The sequence below is a fragment of the Nelumbo lutea genome, chromosome 1 (genome assembly GCF_056320005.1).
Source record: "Nelumbo lutea isolate HS-2025 chromosome 1, American lotus-T2T, whole genome shotgun sequence".
NCBI lineage: Eukaryota > Viridiplantae > Streptophyta > Magnoliopsida > Proteales > Nelumbonaceae > Nelumbo > Nelumbo lutea.
This window is the reverse complement of record NC_142684.1, coordinates 113080981-113099204: the sequence shown is the minus strand read 5'-3', so window position 1 is coordinate 113099204 and position 18224 is coordinate 113080981. Positions and strand designations below refer to the sequence as shown.

The 18224-nt window shown below is 36.0% G+C and overlaps 3 protein-coding genes across 4 annotated transcripts in view; 1 reads left to right on the top strand and 2 right to left on the bottom strand.

Annotated features, from left to right (window-relative positions):
- Window positions 1-2028, bottom strand: part of SEF (HIT-type Zinc finger family protein) — a 34984-nt gene extending 32956 nt beyond the window's left edge. The window contains exons 1-3 of the mRNA XM_088975409.1: window positions 1785-2028; window positions 1569-1675; window positions 1351-1450 (exon numbers count right to left, since the gene is read on the bottom strand). Coding sequence (XP_088831535.1) covers window positions 1351-1450; window positions 1569-1673 — 205 coding nt within the window. The 5' untranslated portion in view covers window positions 1674-1675; window positions 1785-2028. The remainder of the gene's footprint in view (window positions 1-1350; window positions 1451-1568; window positions 1676-1784) is intronic.
- Window positions 2029-2069: 41 nt separating this feature from the next.
- Window positions 2070-6972, top strand: LOC148876876 (phosphopantothenate--cysteine ligase 2-like). 2 transcript variants are annotated; one of them, XM_088975396.1, is made up of 10 exons: window positions 2070-2429; window positions 2956-3112; window positions 3233-3356; window positions 3454-3498; window positions 3621-3706; window positions 3951-4003; window positions 4148-4207; window positions 5497-5598; window positions 5759-5878; window positions 6478-6972. In XM_088975396.1, the coding sequence occupies exons 2-10, from the start codon at window positions 2962-2964 to the stop codon at window positions 6721-6723; spliced, it is 987 nt and encodes a 328-aa protein (XP_088831522.1). In that variant the 5' UTR covers window positions 2070-2429; window positions 2956-2961; the 3' UTR covers window positions 6724-6972. The 2 variants fall into 2 exon arrangements, with proteins under 2 accessions (XP_088831522.1, XP_088831517.1); XM_088975391.1 differs by having other exon boundaries at window positions 2332-2429; window positions 2853-3112.
- Window positions 6973-11235: 4263 nt separating this feature from the next.
- On the bottom strand, window positions 11236-16368 carry LOC148876875 (Chaperone DnaJ-domain superfamily protein). The gene is made up of 5 exons (XM_088975373.1): window positions 15900-16368; window positions 15340-15414; window positions 14288-14427; window positions 12676-12813; window positions 11236-11709 (listed from the first exon to the last, which is right to left on the bottom strand). The coding sequence occupies exons 1-5, from the start codon at window positions 16156-16158 to the stop codon at window positions 11503-11505; spliced, it is 819 nt and encodes a 272-aa protein (XP_088831499.1). The 5' UTR covers window positions 16159-16368; the 3' UTR covers window positions 11236-11502.
- Between the last annotated feature and the right edge of the window lie 1856 nt (window positions 16369-18224).

The following is an 18224-nucleotide window of genomic DNA, read 5'->3' as shown; positions in this document are numbered from 1 at the left end:
CTAGAATCCTCAAGGGAAGGGTCAAGAAACACTTGCCTTATTAGACTTATTACTCTCTCCACAACTAATAATCAAGTCCAAATTCATAATGTGATATCATGCTACGAAACTTACTTTCAATTATGTGCTTGCCTTTATCTATCTTTTCAATGTACCATAATACATTAATACCTTATGTGCTTCAAGAAGTGAAATAATAAAATAATAATATGGGCTCACTTAGAAAAGATGGTAAGACTATGGAGAAACAGACACATGCCATAAAGTAATGGCAGGATGCAGCCCTAAACACCTATATAGGAACTTGCTGGTGATCTGAGTTATATATGTATAGTTATTGAAGATTACAGGTAAACCAATAACTCCTGTTGTAAACTGAGTAACCTTCATTTAGATGGCGAATGTCCATTCCATCCATGTCATGGGTTCACATACTTGCAAATAACTGTGGTTCTTACATGGGATTGGTGGGCAATGGAACCATGACTATGGCACTCAATTCACACTTATTTATTAGACCTTGTCTTATTATACAGAAAATACATTTTAAACTCCAAGGAAGAATCTCATATTGACACTCCTAACCCATTTAGTAGCATTTTAGTTTTAAACCCCATCAAATCTGTGGTGTAATCCATTTGTCACTATTCCCCATCCAAAAACTCATAATTTTATGGACTAATCAAATTAACAACAGAAATGGTTAAACTCATTTCCAAGAGGTTTAATATAGAGAAAATAGAATAAATATAATTACATATTAGTACCATTGGAACAAAAAAAATGACACAGCTTTTCAAATATTAATAGGTTTGTTATTTTGCGAATGGTTAATAATACAAAGGCTGTGTATAAGTATTTTTCCCTTCTTTACCATGGAATTGTGTCAATGGTTTGGCATATGAAAACGTAGCTAGTTATAGAAAACCTAAACCAACTGAAATTCAAAACAGCCAATTGTTGATGAAAAAACTGCACCAGTGTCATGTTATCTTTGAGCCTTAGAATAGACTCAACCGTTTTACAATATAAAAAAAATCACAGCCAGTACAACTCTCATAACACAGATTTGACCAATTGTATGCATGGCACTGAACAGAGTGGAATGGGAATCAGGATTCATGTAGCCGTGGCTTCATATAGTTGGGAAAGACTGCTTTGAGTGGAGTTGAGATGAATATCAGATAATGTCTTTCAAATAAACAAATAATTCTTCATCAACTAGTCCTAAAGATGTACTCCTGCTCTGGATTTTCTTTCTTTTTCTTCTTTCTCGATAGAACTAATAAAGATGTGTCCATAAAACAAAGCATAGATGGAAAAGCAAGAAGTAATCAACGTAAAGCATACCTTCATCCTCATCAAGAGAGGCTTCATCATCGCCGTTAATCTCTATTGTTTCTATTCCCGCGTTATCATTCTCCAAAGCTTCAAGACGAGCAAGAGCTGCCTGGTGAATATAAATCCAATAAACAACCCTCATTAAAATACCCAAAACGTAAGTTACATGTCATGCATTCCTTAAAAATTCAAGTTTTAGTAACTTCAATGGAGCCAAAAAAGCAAACCTGCGTACGATTGTCGCTGCTTGCAAGGGCAGCAACCATCTTCGCTGCGACCTTTCTAGTTCGGGTCGAAGTCCGACGAAACAAACCTGATGCTTCATCCTCCATGGCTGAAAAGAGCTTGAATCATAAGATACACCTAGAGAACTCATCGATAATTCAGGAATTCAAAGAAATACAAACAAAATACAAAGAAGACAGAAACTTAAAAACTAGTACCTCCGGAGAATGGAGATATTGATCGATCGAGAATGGAGCCTAGAAATACTGAATAAATTCGAGGAGATATCAACTTCTCTTGACTAGAAAAATCAAAAACGAAAAAGAAAAAAATGGATCAAATGCAGAGTAGGATTTAAGTTTTGACGAGATAGTCAGAACTCTGGGAGCGGATATGAATCGCGTTTTTCGTAGGCAACAAAAAGAAATACGGGAGCGGGAGAAGGAGCGGGAGAGGGGATCCTAGCGGTATAAATCCCAAATATTTTTGGCTTCGAGAATTTCGCGAGGGTCCCGCACTGAGTGAATTGAGAATATCTCAGCGTGCATTGAGAATATCTCCCGAAGTTGTCAGTGGAAAATGTTTCAATAAACGGTTGAGATATTCTGTGGTTCACCCTCCGTGGGGCGCAGATGTGAATTCGCCAAAATCCCTTTGTCTACCTCAAGTCACGTTGGCGGGAATCAACGGCCAACAAAAAATACGGTCTTTATATTTGCTTTACCCAAATTAATAATATTTTCTTTTCTGTAACTGTCACCGTCGAGTTGCACTTGGACGGTGGGAGAGTTGATATATTGCTGTTACGCTGTAGATAACTGGGCGAATTCGTTCCATATTGTGGAGTTTTTTACACAGCTGAGGTAAGGCTATTTTATTCTTCATGAATCAAATGCTTTGCACCAGTTTGTTTCCTCATTTTTGAAGAATTCATTTGTGGGTTCGTCGTATAGATACCTAACAGTCTCTCACTTATTATTTATATGGTTTTTGGAGAAAATCCAGTATGAGAATTAGGGTTTTATTTCTATTAGGGTCGAAATGAAACATACCCCGTATGTGCCTCTGATTTTTTCTTGCATTAAATTGAATTTTGATCTGATGCAATGTGGACTTATTACTAAATGAGAACCGAGACTCGAGAGAGAACTAGTAATTGGACATTTACTTGACTCCCGAGTTTTCCCATTTCTTGATCATGGGTTTCGATCTTTTTATTTATGCTCTTCTGTTTCAAACGCCAAATTGATGGACGACTAATATCAGAAAGCTGGATTTTTGTGAAGAGAGGATGACCTTCTTTGTTTTCCCGTATTCAATATCAATGGATGAGATTTTTCATTTTGCCTCAAGCAATGATGATGTCGTTCTGGGATCATTTGACTTCAGGCCTCTATGATGGACTCAAGGGATGGATTGCAAGGTCCACATAGAACACTGGATACAGACATCGAATCCTTTTTCAACTCAGCTCCACCTCTGAAAGATAGTCTCGACATTGGTAGAAAATTAAAGGAATTTATAGACCGGCACTCTGCTTCATCAGGCAAGTACAATTTTGTTTTATTAGCTAAAGAAATATTTTAGTGAAGAAGTGATTAGGATTTATGTCTTCGTTCTCCATTTCCCATGAATTTTAATCTGATTTAGTTGAGCTTATTTACAGGAAATAAAGGACCCAGCAGGATTGTGTGTGTGTCATCTGGTGGTACGACTGTCCCTCTAGAGCAGCGGTGTGTAAGGTATATTGATAACTTCAGCTCAGGACATCGAGGAGCGGCATCTACAGAGTAAGTTCATATTTTCCCTGACCATAAAAGTTCGCATTGAAAATGTGCAAACTTCAAAACAATTTTGACAAGATGGACTTGTGGGTAAACTTTTTAGGTACTTTGTGAAGGCTGGATATGCAGTTGTCTTTCTTCACCGACGGTGAGTCTTCTGCTGATATTATGTTTTCTGTCAATGCTAAAAAGGTGCACTTGGTCCAAGAGAATGTTTTTTCCTTCTTGCTGTGATTTCATCAATAATACCAGACATGCATCTTTGTATAGTGGAACCTGTCAGCCCTACTGTAGATCTCTTCCTGAGAATTCACTCCTCGAATGTTTTGAACTTACAGAAGAATCTTCTGTTCAAGGTCTTGAATTCTGCTAATCACACTTTTTTATTTGGTTTGTGGAGGGGGTACTAGTTAATATTTGAAGTCAGACTCATCATTTCCCTCCATAAGATAAATCATATTGTTATTGTAGGGAGGGAAATGATGAATCTTACTTTTCAGTTTTTTTCAGCAACTTATATCCTTTATCAATTTTCACATTATTTGTCTTACTAGTTTTAATGGTTCTCATTTTCTCATTGGAATTCTGATGGTATTCCAGTGCGTCAGTCACATTCTGAGGCAGTGAAGAGAGCAATCAGACATCATCACACTGTATGAATCATCTATAAATCATGTTATTTGTTTTCAATTTTGTAGCTTTCATTTGGACTTTTGAGATGTCTCAGTGCACCAATCACATTTTTCTGGCAAGTTCTGCGCAATGCTGAGAAACCACAACATACTCTTTCATTGCAGGCAACAGAAAAGGGACTCTTACTGAAACTTCCCTTCACCTCTATATTTGAGTATCTTCAGGTTAGATTGACTTCATATCTGTTTTAATTACAATGATATAAGAATTTTGCATATTTTTTCTTCCCATAATTTCTAGCATCTCTTTTGTGTGCATGATTAATTTGTTCATGGACTTAAATTCTTATTATCAAATCTTTGCATGGGGCTCTCTGTATATCAATAAGAACCGTTCTAGAAAAGGTGGTACTCCTGGTCTGAGCCAAAATATTTGAAAATTTGGATTCGTACAAGGTAGAATGGTGGTGCAGAGTCTCATAACCAAACTTACAACACCTAGAAGTTTTGAAGCAGGAGCCAGGAACAAATGCAAATTGTCATTGAACTAGCAGGCAGGGAGTTTAGACCATATAATCTTTTGAGCATGCAAACCAATCTATAACTGATTCAGTATTTTCTCTCTTATTGTTGTTGGTAATTGAGGATGTACAATTTTTATTAGAGCTGCTTATTTTACCTCGCTACTACATGACTGGGATGCTGAATACATGTCAGGCATGTAGTAAAGTTGAATTCAAGAAAAGCATGAATTTCCTATAAAAACAGATAGCAAGAAGCATATTCCTTGTCATTGCCATTCTCCAGAACATCATCAGAGGCACCACCCTACTAGTAAGTAGATCATGAACCAAAGGTAGATAACTCAAAAGAAGAGGAAACAAAAAGATGAAGTGGAAAATTTATATCATGATTTTTTCTACAACAAATGCAGAAAATATTTTTTGTCAGATTATCTGATACCAAGATGTGTGTTAACTGCCAAGCATTTAGATGTGGAAGAGAAGATACCCCATCAACTATTCTCACCTAGATATCTGTCTACAGTATAATCTATGTAGGTCCCTACTATGAAGTAGATCATGAACCAAAGATAGATAATCAAAGAAGAGAAAAAAAATGAAGTGCAAAATTTTTATCATGATTTTTTCTACAACAATCACAAAATATTTTTTGTCAGATTATCTGATACCAAGATGTGTGTTAACTGCCAAGCATTTAGATGTGGTAGAGAAGACACCCATCAACTATTCTCACCTGGATATCTGTCTATGGTATAATCTCTGTATAACATGGACTGGAATTGTTCAGTCTATTGATCATTTGTTGCACCATCATATATCTATTTGATGCATTGTTTTGCCTAAACAATGTCCATGCTCTTTGATAGTTTTTTCTCCTCTTTGCTTCACTATATTTCCTTATTGCATCGTTATGGTGTCCCATTTTGAGACCTTCTTTCCTTTGCAATATTTCCAATCTGTGACAATTTTTTCTTCACGTTGTATATACAGATTCTGAGGATGGTTGCGATATCAGTGAAAAATGTTGGGTCATACTGTATGTTTTACCTTGCTGCTGCAGTATCTGATTTCTATGTTCCATGGGAAAGCATGGTAATAATTTCTGTTAGGTTAGCTCTCTGGAAATTATAAAATTTCATATATTCAATAAATTTTAACTTGAATTAAGCTTCATATACCAGCATATATATAGGAATCTTCATATTTTTCCTACCATTTTGTTTAACGATTTCATAACTTTGCCATCAAGCAGGCAGAACACAAAATTCAATCAGCATCTGGTCCTCTAGACATGCGTCTTGCTCAGGTTCCAAAGATGCTCTCAGTTCTCAGGAAAGAATGGGCCCCTATGGCATACTGTGTATCTTTCAAGGTTACAAATCTTATGCCTCAATAAGCTTATTCAATTTGGAGTTTCATGGTTGTTTGAAAGGGATAGTATCTGTGATGAGAACTCCAAGAGCTCCAATCATATTGATACAAGAAATAAAGTGCAAGATTGCAATAAACCTTAGAAAAGAATGGAGTAATATTTAACTAAAAAATAATCATCTTTAGGGTTTATGGGGCGAATTAGTTCTCTCTTTTTTGTTACTTTTTCTCACATCAAGAAACCATGAGGGTAACTTAATTACACGAGAAAAAGTTTAGAGATTTCATGCATTTATTGGAAGGTTGAAGGAAATCTAAAATTAGGATATCACAAAACACAATATTCTAGCAAGAAAACCAGATAACTAGTTTCCTGATGTTCTATGTGGACTGAAGGTTAATGTCTTTGTTAAATTTCAAAATTTCCTTTAAACACCTCTTTTTCTTCAATGAACTGCATGGCTTTTTAATGGATATTTTTGCAGTTTCTTAGACTTGTTATTAGCTAGTTTCCATACATGTTCAGAAAGATAACAAATTATGAAAGTGTACACAAAACACAATTTAGAGAATTGATTTCCTCCCTTCCTTGACTGACAGCTGGAAACAGATCCAAAGATCTTATTGGAGAAGGCAGATATGGCTCTAAGGAAATACAAGATGCATGTGGTAGTCGCCAATGAGCTTTTGACTCGTAAAGAGGAAGTTGTAGTTGTCACAAGCAATGAAAGGATTACTGTTCATAGAGATAGGAACGAGGCTGATGCTGATGTAGAAAGTCCATTAATCAAACTTCTTGTAGAAAAGCATTCGGCATACATCAAGGAAACAGGAACTTCAAATTAAACAGCATAGTTATGGTACTAAAGAAGTTTTAGGGTCTGTTTTATTACATCTTGGAGTAATATGGCGGGTCATCATCATCATCATCTCTGATTTGGCTTTCCTTCTAGTCTGAAGTTAAAAGAAATGAAAGAAATAAAGGGAGAAATGAAAGGAACAAAAGTTGTATAAAGATATCAAGATTCAGTAGGAACACAATCGTTTTTCAATCAATAGATGGTGAACAGTGCATGGAGCAACAATTTTTCTCCATTATTGGAGTTATTTCTTACACACAATTTGGGTTATTAGAATGGTATTACTATAATGGCACTTAGTCCTTGTAGGATAGTTTCGGATCTCAGATTGTCCGCTCCATTTCGTGCCCCAGGTCTAATCCGGGAAAATCACGGTGAAAATTCCACTTGGTTAGACTCAGTCGTCCAATTGCTAATGTTACAAGCATCCTTTGAGCTTCCAACCAACCAAAAGAATGAAATGATCTGATGGCCGGTAATTGATTTTTACTCTTTACATGCTATTATTGTATTTCAGTCAGTCGACCAAAAGAATGCAAAAGTGGATGGTTAACGTCTTAGTGGCCATTCCATTAGTGAATTGTAAACTGTTAAAGTATCTCAACTGAATGCAAAAGTGGACCAATACACACGACACTATGTGGACAAAACTGTCTATACCCATAGGAGCGTTCTGCAGGTGTATTGTGATTTGTCTACACTATACTAATTGATTCTATAAATCTCATGCAAGGTTTAAAAGTTTGATACGATACGCTCGATATGGGGTGTATCGCAATGTATCTTTGAAAAGAAAATACGGGATACACATGGAAATCATGCATCTCGTCTTTTTCTATGCATACTGGACCCATATTGGGGGCGTATCGGGGTGTATCAGTAGTGTATCGATGAAAAATATATGGCCAAAAACTAGAAAAAAATAAAGGGGAAAGCAAACATATTTCCCTAAAATAAGCTTTCTTTCACTACTAATAAAAAAAAATATGCTCTTTCGCCCCCCCAAATGACTCTAAAACTTCAAACATCATTCCTAGAGTGTTAGATTTGCAAAAATTTGTAAGAAACAAGTGTGAATCATTAATTTTTTTTTAATTTTAAAAAATAAATGACAAAAATAGGTAAAATTTTCAATTTTTTATAATATTGTGTGATTTCTTTTTTTTTTCTTGAATGTTTGAATTTATGTTGATCTACATTTCTTACATTTAGAATCACAATTTTTTTTTGTGTTATTAGTAGATTTATGGAAATTTCATGAAGATATTTGGGGAAAATATAAATTAAAAAATATAATTTTTTCTCTGCCTATAAATACTAAATATGTTTTAGATCTATGGATTTATTTATCATATCCATAGAGCAATTGAAATTTATTCTTTAATTTTATTTTGATTTTTTATATTTTTAGAATTAAAAAATAAATAATAATTAATTATATTTTATCATTTGATCACAACAATTGAATATATTATAATTCTATGGATGATCTATCAAATCCACAACCCAATTGAAATTTCTTCTTTAATAATTATTTTTTATTTTTAGAATTAAAAAAATAAATAATGAATTAATTATATTTTATCATTTGATCACAATGGTTGAATATATTATAATTCTATGGATGATCTATCATATCCACAAAGCAATTGAAATTTCTTCTTTAATAACTATTTTTTGAAAATGTTATATAATGTTTATTTATTTTTATAATTTTTGGAAATAAATCATTATTAATTATATTTTCACTTAGGAGTTGTGTCAATGCATGTGTTATGGTTGGATATGAGAGTTGAGTTTTTCCCATCCCATAAAACATTAAAACTTAAGAATTATAGTTAAGCATAGGATTTTTAATGAAAATATAATTAATTACAATATATTTCTTCATAAAACCATTAAAATATATTAATTTAATGTATATACACCTATTGAAGTCTTATATTTAGTTTTATTGATGTATTTTTATGATTTATTAAAGTATTTATCAAGATTTTAAAAACTAACTCGGAAACGGAACCGTTCTAGCCATCGATTTCTGGGTCAGCGGTTCGACTGTTTGGGTAAAACGGTTCAAACGATTTGAGCATCTTACCCATTAGATTGGAATATTAGGGTAAGATGCATACTATATAAGAAGGTTGAAATTTGAAAGAAAACTACCGGTTGAACTGAAAGAGTTTAGAAGAAGAAGAAGAAGAAGAAGAAGAAGAAGAAGAAGAGGAGGAGGAGGACTTGCAGGCTTGCAGCGGCGACGACAACAGCAACGGCGATGGCGAACTACATCAGCGGTGTTCTCAGTCTCAGATCTCACTCTCTCTCTCTCACCTTCTTGCGCGAGAAAGACAGATTTGAGATTTCTCAGTCTTAGATCTAAGATTTCTCAATCTCAAAGATTTCTCATATTTGATATCTGAGCAGCAAACCATACTTCGAGGCGGACGATTTATCGATCAAACCATCCAGGTCAACGGTTCATTGACTAATTCAACGGTTTTTTACCAAATGCCAGGTTTGGGGTAAAACGGAACCGGTCGCTTAAACAGTTTTCGGTCTGAATGGTCTAACCATTCGAGTCAATGATGGTTCAAAAACATTGGTATTTGTAGTGTTTCCAAGCATTTCTATGCATATCTTAGTTTTTCTCCAATACGCATGAATATCCAAAGCGTATCTTGATACATCTCTTAAAATTGTGTTTTCGATACTTTGAACCTTGATCTCATGTACAACTTATGAGATAATTTGCACAATCGATCATGTAGGGGTGCAAACGGATCGAATCAGACCTTGATTCGAATTTGATCTGATAGCAGAATACAAGATCTAATCATATCTGATTCGATTCGGTCCGAAGATCCGATTGGATTTCGCTAATGGTGATTCAAATTTGAATCCATTAAGGATGTCAAATATCTTAATCTAATCCGATTTGTTTCAAATTATGAAAAATTTAATAAATTATTAAAAGAAAAAAATGTGTATATAAAGAAAAACAAAAAATATAAGTATTTTTTAACTATTTTCATCATATATATTAATATATACATGTCTTTTTTACAAAAAAATTACAAAAAATGTAATACAAACATATTTGTAAATAAATACATTAATACATACATGTATTTTTATAAGTAAATATTTTTATAAATATATACATATATAGGTTGGATCGGATCCTATCGGACCGAATAGGGGTGATCTGAATTCCAATTGGATCCGATCCATTTGCACACCCATGCGATCATGAATGAAAAGAAAAAATCACAATTTAATCCAAAAATAAATTGAAATAATAATATAAAATAATAATGGATAAAATAAAACACCAATACGTAATTACTAACAAATATATTTATCATTATAATATTAACTTCAACAATAAATAGTTTAAAAATAATTTCAATATAAATTAAAATATATTAAAAGATTAAATAAAATGAGAATAGTTGGACCAGTGTTAACACACATGCATTACACTAAATCCTTCCCACAAATTGTTTAGACCATAGTGTGGCTCATCCGTGAGAAAATATTGTGCGTGATAAATTGGGGTGTGATCCGTCCCTGTCCATGTTATTTTGTGGACAAGTACTGTTCACACAAAGCAGAACACCACATTCTATCGTGAACAGGACCAAAACAGTATTGTCCGTGATACTTTCACACTATCGAACTCCCTCTAAAGCTTCCATTAGGGAGCTCACTACCTCTTTAAAGAATCATTCACTAAGACCCCATTTGGTTCACGAGAATCCAATTGTTTGATTGAACGAAATTGGGGTATAGCCCATCCCTATCTACACTATTTTGTAGAGGGCACCATCCACACAAAGCAAAACACTACATTCTATCATGGACAGGACCATAACAGTCCCATCCATGATATTTTTCACGAGATCAACTTCAGTTAGTGCAAGATCTGTTTGAACACAATTCAAACAGCCTTTATAGCCTTGCATTTAGAATACCTCCGTACTTATGTACTTTATTTCATGGGAGATATTCCCAATGTAAAGTTATAAAGACTATTGGAACGGGACTTGCATTGACTGAATCCAATTTCATTTTTCACACTACCAAACACTATCTAAAGCTTCCATTAGGGAGCTACTTTAACGAAATAATTCACTAGGCCCCATTTGGTTCACAAGAATCCAATTGTTTGGTTGAGTGAAGTTGGAACCCCATTCCCATTCCTGCTGAAATGACATTTCCTCATTGAAGGAATGGTCATTCATTATCCCCCCCTTAAGAATAAAATCTCATTCCTGCTGATTTCAATTCCCATTCCCATTCCTGTCTGAACCAGACTATGAAAATGGACCATTCTGATTCCAACCGCAAACCAAACAGACCCTAAAAGAGAAAGCAATAAGTCCTTCGGTTCACCCGCTTACTATAATTTATGACAGCCCATTAGTGCACAGTGACCTATTCTCCTTGTATGATTACGGGATCTTGATTTTTCAGAGTAGTACTGTAGAGGAGAGAGATCTTTCTAAAGTATCCAGAAAGAATAATATATACAGTTGTGTACAACAGGAATATGAATCACCCACCAGAAACACCATATTTCTTGGGGAGCCAAATCCATGGAAGTGCTTATTTACAATAGGAACCAATATTCAGCAAATAGTCTACAATGTATCATCAACTGTGTTGAGCTCAGTTCCTTGATAGCTGGAAGTTGATCGAGAACCTTCTCCAAGAACTTGTGTACAGTATGAACTAGTATGTAGGTGAATACGTTCATTGTTTTAATTTATATCGATTCATCATCTGTATCAAGTTCAAGCCCTTCTGCAGCTAAAAGCTGAGAAATGACCTTTTTCTTTTCTTCTTCTGCCTTTTTCCGCATTAGATCCCTTTTCTTGAGGACCAGTGTATGTCGCCTAAGAGTATTTGAGAAATTCTCCATAGATGCCTTTTTCTCTTTTGCCAGGATCCTCCTCTCTTCCTCTGGATCAATCTGTTATACCATCCAAATCATAAATTTGATGCTAGAACTTAGAAATAATAGCACAGAACCATGAAAAGAATTAAAAGTATAAAAGTAACCGTGGCTGTACATGAGAACAAAACCTTGAAGGTAATCCTAGGTTTAAGAGTTTCACAAAGTAAAAGCCATAATGGGATCACTTGGAAGGCACACATCGACACCAAATGATTGGAGCTAATCAGGTATGCAGAACTTGGCAAGTCCTACTTAAAACACCAAAATCTAAAATTTAGGCTGTGTTTGGATTGAAGGAAAAAGTAGGGAAAGGTTTACCTACCTTTCCCTTCGTTTCCTTACCTTTTCCTTCAAACCAAACATAGCCTTATTGTATTCGCATGATTAGAAATAAACAACAATAAGTGGGTCTGCCTTATTTTCTCATAAATGTCAAGATTCATATAAATTAATAAACTAAGATTTTTATCAGGCACCATCTAACTTTTCTCTCAGATCATAAACATGTGGACCAGATATTGACCCATTTATGATTAGGTCCAAGGTTTTGAACCCAGACCCTGCTAATCCAGCCGCATGGGGAATCAGATACCCATTGCCATTGGTATCAGATTACTTGCTTTGCAAGTGACAAGCAAAGAAGCTCAAGAAACCCCATAGGAATTGATAGTTAATCCAATTTATTGCAATCGATTTATGGCCAAATATCTATTTGGTCCTTATGCATGTCCTTAATACACCTAGATATGGTGGAAGACCACTCCTCCTTAACTCACATCTTGCAGAGCAATGGCATTACTTTGAATATTACAACTCTCTTTTTTAATAAATCCCTATTAATCATCATATTGGTGAAGAAAGAAAATATCAAACTGTGCAGAATTTATATTCTTCTTATTGTGTGAATGAAATGTTACCCATTAAGTGTTCTCATGGCAAGATCATCCATGAACAGGTAAGCATTTAAGAAAAATTCAATACCTTTGAACGAGAGAGACGTCGTGCACGAAGATTCATCTCACGCTGCTGCATCTCAGCCCAAGCTGAAATCGCCATATCACCACGCTGATCAAAAGCCTTTCGTTTTTTAATAAGCCACTCCATCCATGCTTGAGAAGCCTGACAGAACAGTAGCAAACAAATGAGGCTACTGAGTCCACAATGAGAATAAACAAGAACCAGCCAATGGTTAGAGCCTTCGCACAATTCTGAATCAACTTGCCTACAATCATAGTTTTCAAGGTGCTGAGGCAAAGCTAAGCAATAGGGGATGCCTTGTTACCCAGTTGCCTATGCAGACACCTAGGCGTCACCTAGGTGATGGGATTTTTTTTAATAAAAACCATGAATGCAAGGGTAATTCCCTAGGTTCCATGGCAAGCAATAACCATCTTTCACTATTAATTGTTTAAAATCTTCTAAATAATGTATAGACTTCATTTACAACATAGAAAATCAACACATTCATGGAAGTTACCTTTTCTCAAAAGAAAAAGAAAAGAAAAGAAAATCAACATGTTCCATAAAAAGATGGAATAAAGAAAAGACATTTCAAAAAATAAAGGGGCTGAGCCTCTATTTTTGCCCTAGGGAAAGAAGAAAAGAAAAGAAAGGATGAAATTTTGAGTTCTTCCATGCTTATTATTTAAGGTTTTGAAGCCTTCGAGGGTTCAAGAGTCAAGACAATATACATCTTGATTGAACCCTAATAAATAATAAAAATAATAAAAAGAAACTAGTATTTTAACTTAAACTAAATAATTTAGTTTAATAATGTCTGTTTTATTTAATGTAATCTCAGAATGTTAACAATATAAAAGTACACAACAACTCTGTGTAAAAATATCTTGGTGATTAAGCGAGGCAACCCTCTAGGCCTCCATGAGTGTTTTTAGGAATGGAGCGGGCTGGAGCCGGGATGGGTAGCCACTCCCCATCCCCATCCCTGTCCCTGTCCCCACCAACGGGGACAAAGCTTTCCCCATCCCCACCTTTTTTATGAAGCCAACTTCATTTTATTTTTTATTTCATTTTCATTTACAATCCTATCAAAAAGATCCAAATATATTCAAACATATTCAACCATATTTAAAAAAAAATAGTAAAATAGTATATAATATTATTACTAAGCGGAGATCCTCGTGGAGCGAGCATTGGGGACCCTGTGGGGTGGGGAGAGCTCCCCATCCCCACCAACAGAGATGGAAATTTCTCCATCCCAATCCCTGTGGGAGGAAAATCATCCCCAGCCCCATTCAGGGTGGGTCCCCACAAGGATTAGGGAAATGGAGAAAATTGCCATCCCTAAGCGCCTCATCACCATTGTTTGTGTTTTATTGGAGGATAGAAAGTAAGTGTTATGCCATGTCCAATGTAGGTAATTTGGATAAAATGAAGGATCCATGCTAAGGGTTCAGTAGCTAGCCAGCTACGCAATAATGCTTAGGAAAAGAAAGAGAAAATATCAGCTAAGCTTTTGACAAAAATTAAAAGAAATCCTTAAACAAAATAACTAGTAGTCTAATCATATTGGCTAGTGCTATCTAATGATCATCAAAATTGATGTGAAAAATAACCAAAAGTTACCAGTTACCTTCAATGGATTGACACGATGATCATTGTCATATTGTCTTCGCTTTTCCTCGTCTATGAGCAACTCATAAGATGCTTGAATCTTAATGAACCGACTTTCAGCCGTTTCCCCTTCCTCGAGAGTCCCCCTTCCATCATACACTTTGAACAAGGAAAATGATCTGATAATGACTTAAATGTTGATGCAAACACAGTAGCAGATATCTGAAGTTGAGACCTAACTTATTACCTGGTTTGGCCCCCAGTCCAGGTATAGGTCATTTCAATGCAATGTTTATACAATTGTAAGTTACAGAGTTCAATGCAAAAATGACTTCACTCAATGTGGCTCTCTAAACTTCATAATAAAAGTATGTAATTGCATTCTGCATCACTTTGAGCAGAGTCCAATAGCAAGCTTCCCACTTTTCATCTCATATGAGCCCCAAGCTAGCAAAACCATGACTAGACAATCCTGAGCTCCTCACCCAAATCCTGGCACAAGCCTAAGCCCCAATTAATAGGGGGATAAGACCTGACCAAACTGGGAAAAGGACTGACAAGATCAACTTTCAGACATTCTACGAAATTGCAAAAGCATTGCAATATAGGAAAGACCCAACCTAACTGGGAAAAGTGATGGTGAGATTAGCTTTAGACATTCAATAGCATTGCGATACCAACAAAATATAAGGGAACAATTATGGACCACCCAAGGAAGTTGCTTCTCTCACCCCTGCAAAGACCAGCTTATACAGTATAGACATCCCACAGCATTGCTATACCAATAAAATTTGCAGAACAATTAATGTCCTATACCATAACCTACATATAAAAGGCCATTACACAATGTTGATCCCAACCATCTGGGGTCTTGGGAAGAGTGGACTGGATAAGTGCCTAACCCTTTGGCTTTCTTAGAAAAGGACCTTGTTCAACAGACCCTATCCACATTAAATTCCAATACCATACCACTTTCTCTTAACAATGATATACGTTTATTTTGTACAAAAAGTACAACATCATATGGAATTCACATTTTAAAAAAGGCTGGATTAAGATTAAGAAACAAACCATCTGGGTGATAATATTTCGCTAAGCGTCTGTAAGCAGACTTTATTTTCTCTTCATCAGCATCCCTTTCCAGCTCTGAGTTAAAAAACAAAAATGACAAGAAAATGTTTTAAATATTTAATCACCATCAGTTTACAATGAATCAAATAAGAAGAAGAAGTCTTCTAAGTGTGAAAAGAAAACAAAAAAGCCCCATCAATGTGACAAATTACATGCAGGCAAATGTGTATGTGCACATGCAACTGTATGCAGATACGCATACGATGACAAAGAGGTTTATTTCTTGATTAAGAACATAACTTTATTTGTAAATATTGAATAAGTATAAGATCTTTGAGTGTAGAATGCAAGAAAGCTAGAGAAAAATGTTGATAAAGACAGGAGATAATATTTATTTATTAACAAGGCGAGAATTCAATATGCCTCATTACTATAGTTAACCTGACGCTATTTTCCACATGAAAACATCAAATAATTTGAGGAACCATTAAATCTATTACAACTCTACATGAAAATATTTTCAGTTGAGGAATAAAGATAGGGTTATGATGAAAATTTACCAAGAGTTTCATACGGAGATTTCTCATCAGTCCATTTCGTCGCCCTAACGAATGTTCTCCTGGAATTCACACGGTACGCTGAATAGTTTCTCAGAACATCGGAGGTATCAAACCAAGGAGAGAACGATGATAGGGAAGAAACCCCAGATTTATAGCTGCAGTTGTTTCGAAAAGGGAGAGCTAATCGAGCTTGGTTTCTGCAACACATGAGGGAAGAGAATACCATGTGAGGCCGACATATTGCCCTGAGACTGCTCATCTTCTCTTGCGTTCCCGAAAAGAGATGGAGACTCAGAGAAGCGATCGAGAAGTGAATCGATTTTTCTTCCTTATTCACATGCAGAAGGAAATTTTGAATCTGGATTGCAAATTCTGAATTTTATATGGGGGATTTTCTGTTCTTTATTTTTTTTCTGTTTTACCGGGAAATATCAAATATGTGGATGGTTTCTTGTTTGAGTTTTGCTTCAGTGACAGTTGGAGTATAGCGGCTTTTCTACCAATTCTACCCATAATTTCCGTTGAATTTACAAAGGACCACTCTCCGTTAGTTTGGTTAGTTCCACACTTCCATGGCTGATGGCTTTACATCGGCGCTCAGGGGGAGTCCGGCACCATACTCGCACCGTTCGTGCAACATGAGGACGCGCCACGCGTCTTTTAATTCGTGCGTTGATTTAATACGTGCGAAATGAATTAAAAGGAGCCTATCCTTCGTGCGTTAACTTTTCTCATTAGTTCCATTCCCCTTGCAGCTCGAGATTCATCGGACCCTGCCGTCGCCGGTCATTCTCACTCTCTTCCTTTCCAACCGCGGCTATTAACAGCCATCACCGGCGACCCCTCAGGTATTTTGGACTCTGTCATGATAGAAGCCGAATTGTTATCACCGGTGACTAATAAAAGCTGGACTCTTATCAATCTCAGAATGGTTGAGGACAATATTGTCAATTCACTTCCTAAGCCCGAGTCGGATCAAGGTGATGACTGAGGAGTAGAACCCAAGGTGAATGAGGTTCGAGGTTTGAAATCTAGGTTCAGGGTCCAAGGTCTACTATCTCCGAGAACTAGCAAGTCGATTCTACAAAGACAAAAGAGTGTCAGAGGCCTCGGGTGAAGACCCAAGGCGGAGACTCCGACGATTAAGTTAGTATTGAGGTACGAGGTGCGAGCCCCCAAACAAAGTAACAAGAGAATAAGAGATCTCAAGTGCTAGTGACAGAGTCTTGAGTATTCGATCCTTCCCTTTGTTAGACAATGTATGCCCTTATCTCCAATTAGAATGATATACATTATAACATTTATTGTAAATGAATAAAATACATATTTGATTCATGTTATTATGGTGTGTTTCTGTGTAATACCCTTAAACTGGACACATATGAGACTCGTGTTATTTTAGAATCTTCACATCTGTTGGATAGATCTGGAGAAATTTATCCTGCCAAGGCTAACACTAATATGTCGCCAAGTTGGTTGGGGTGGCTTGTCTCAGCAGCCAAGGTGAGACCTGAAGTACATGCAGTGTGGGGTTTCTTGAAACCCTGAACCGAATCAAAATTCCAGTATTGCCTTCGACCTTGAAGATTGATAAGCAAAACTAGAATGTTACTCTTGACCCCTAGACTCGATTATGATACTACACTAGGTGTCAGATTGGGCTATCTTTGATATGCCAATTAGTGAGATCCTTAGAGGGGGTAAAAACCTGGGTATATTGGGATAGTCCGAGAATTCATCTGAGTGGGTGATCATATTGACAGGATCAGCCCCTTTGTCGAACAAAGTGAATGATCGGGGAAGCACTCTCTCTGATAGAAACCAATTCTATCGGCAGTTGATTAAATATTTAACTCATTGGAACTAGATTGGACCGAATCTGTGGTTCGATGGGGGCTGTTCTCAGCCCTAATTTTTCACTCTTGGATCAAGGGATTGATAGTTAATTGCAAGATCTAATTCGGCTCATACCCGTAACACCCAGTTTTAATGTGTTAAAACTTCTTAAGCCCATTAACTGCATAAAAGCTATACGGGCCGAACTACTCTTTGCTATTCAGCCCATATACCTAGATAATATTAATCAGTAATATTATGAATCATTATGGGCTTTAGTAATGGGTTTTACATATATTAATTGATTGGATCAATTTTATCCCTACATGTGATGTATGGATGCGTGATATGCAACGTTCATGGGCCATAAGTACTTGGCCCATGTTGATACGATAGTGGCTCTTGCGCACACCAAGGCTGAATGCACATCATTGCCATGGTGTCCCTAAAGATTATTGGATGATCCTCCTTTCGTAGTGGGCCCCACAC

What these genes read in the sequence shown, in the direction of transcription:
- LOC148876876 (XM_088975396.1), top strand. Translation starts at nt 2,962, where the DNA reads ATGATGGACTCAAGGGATGGATTGCAAGGTCCACATAGAACACTGGAT. An exon ending in CAATCAGACATCATCACACT is followed by an intron (nt 4,004 to 4,147) that starts GTATGAATCATC and finishes CTTTCATTGCAG; the next exon opens with GCAACAGAAAAGGGACTCTT. An exon ending in CTATATTTGAGTATCTTCAG is followed by an intron (nt 4,208 to 5,496) that starts GTTAGATTGACT and finishes TTGTATATACAG; the next exon opens with ATTCTGAGGATGGTTGCGAT.
- LOC148876875 (XM_088975373.1), bottom strand. Translation starts at nt 16,158, where the DNA reads ATGAGCAGTCTCAGGGCAATATGTCGGCCTCACATGGTATTCTCTTCC. An exon ending in ATCTCCGTATGAAACTCTTG is followed by an intron (nt 15,415 to 15,899) that starts GTAAATTTTCAT and finishes TTTTTAACTCAG; the next exon opens with AGCTGGAAAGGGATGCTGAT. An exon ending in GACGTCTCTCTCGTTCAAAG is followed by an intron (nt 11,710 to 12,675) that starts GTATTGAATTTT and finishes ATGGTATAACAG; the next exon opens with ATTGATCCAGAGGAAGAGAG.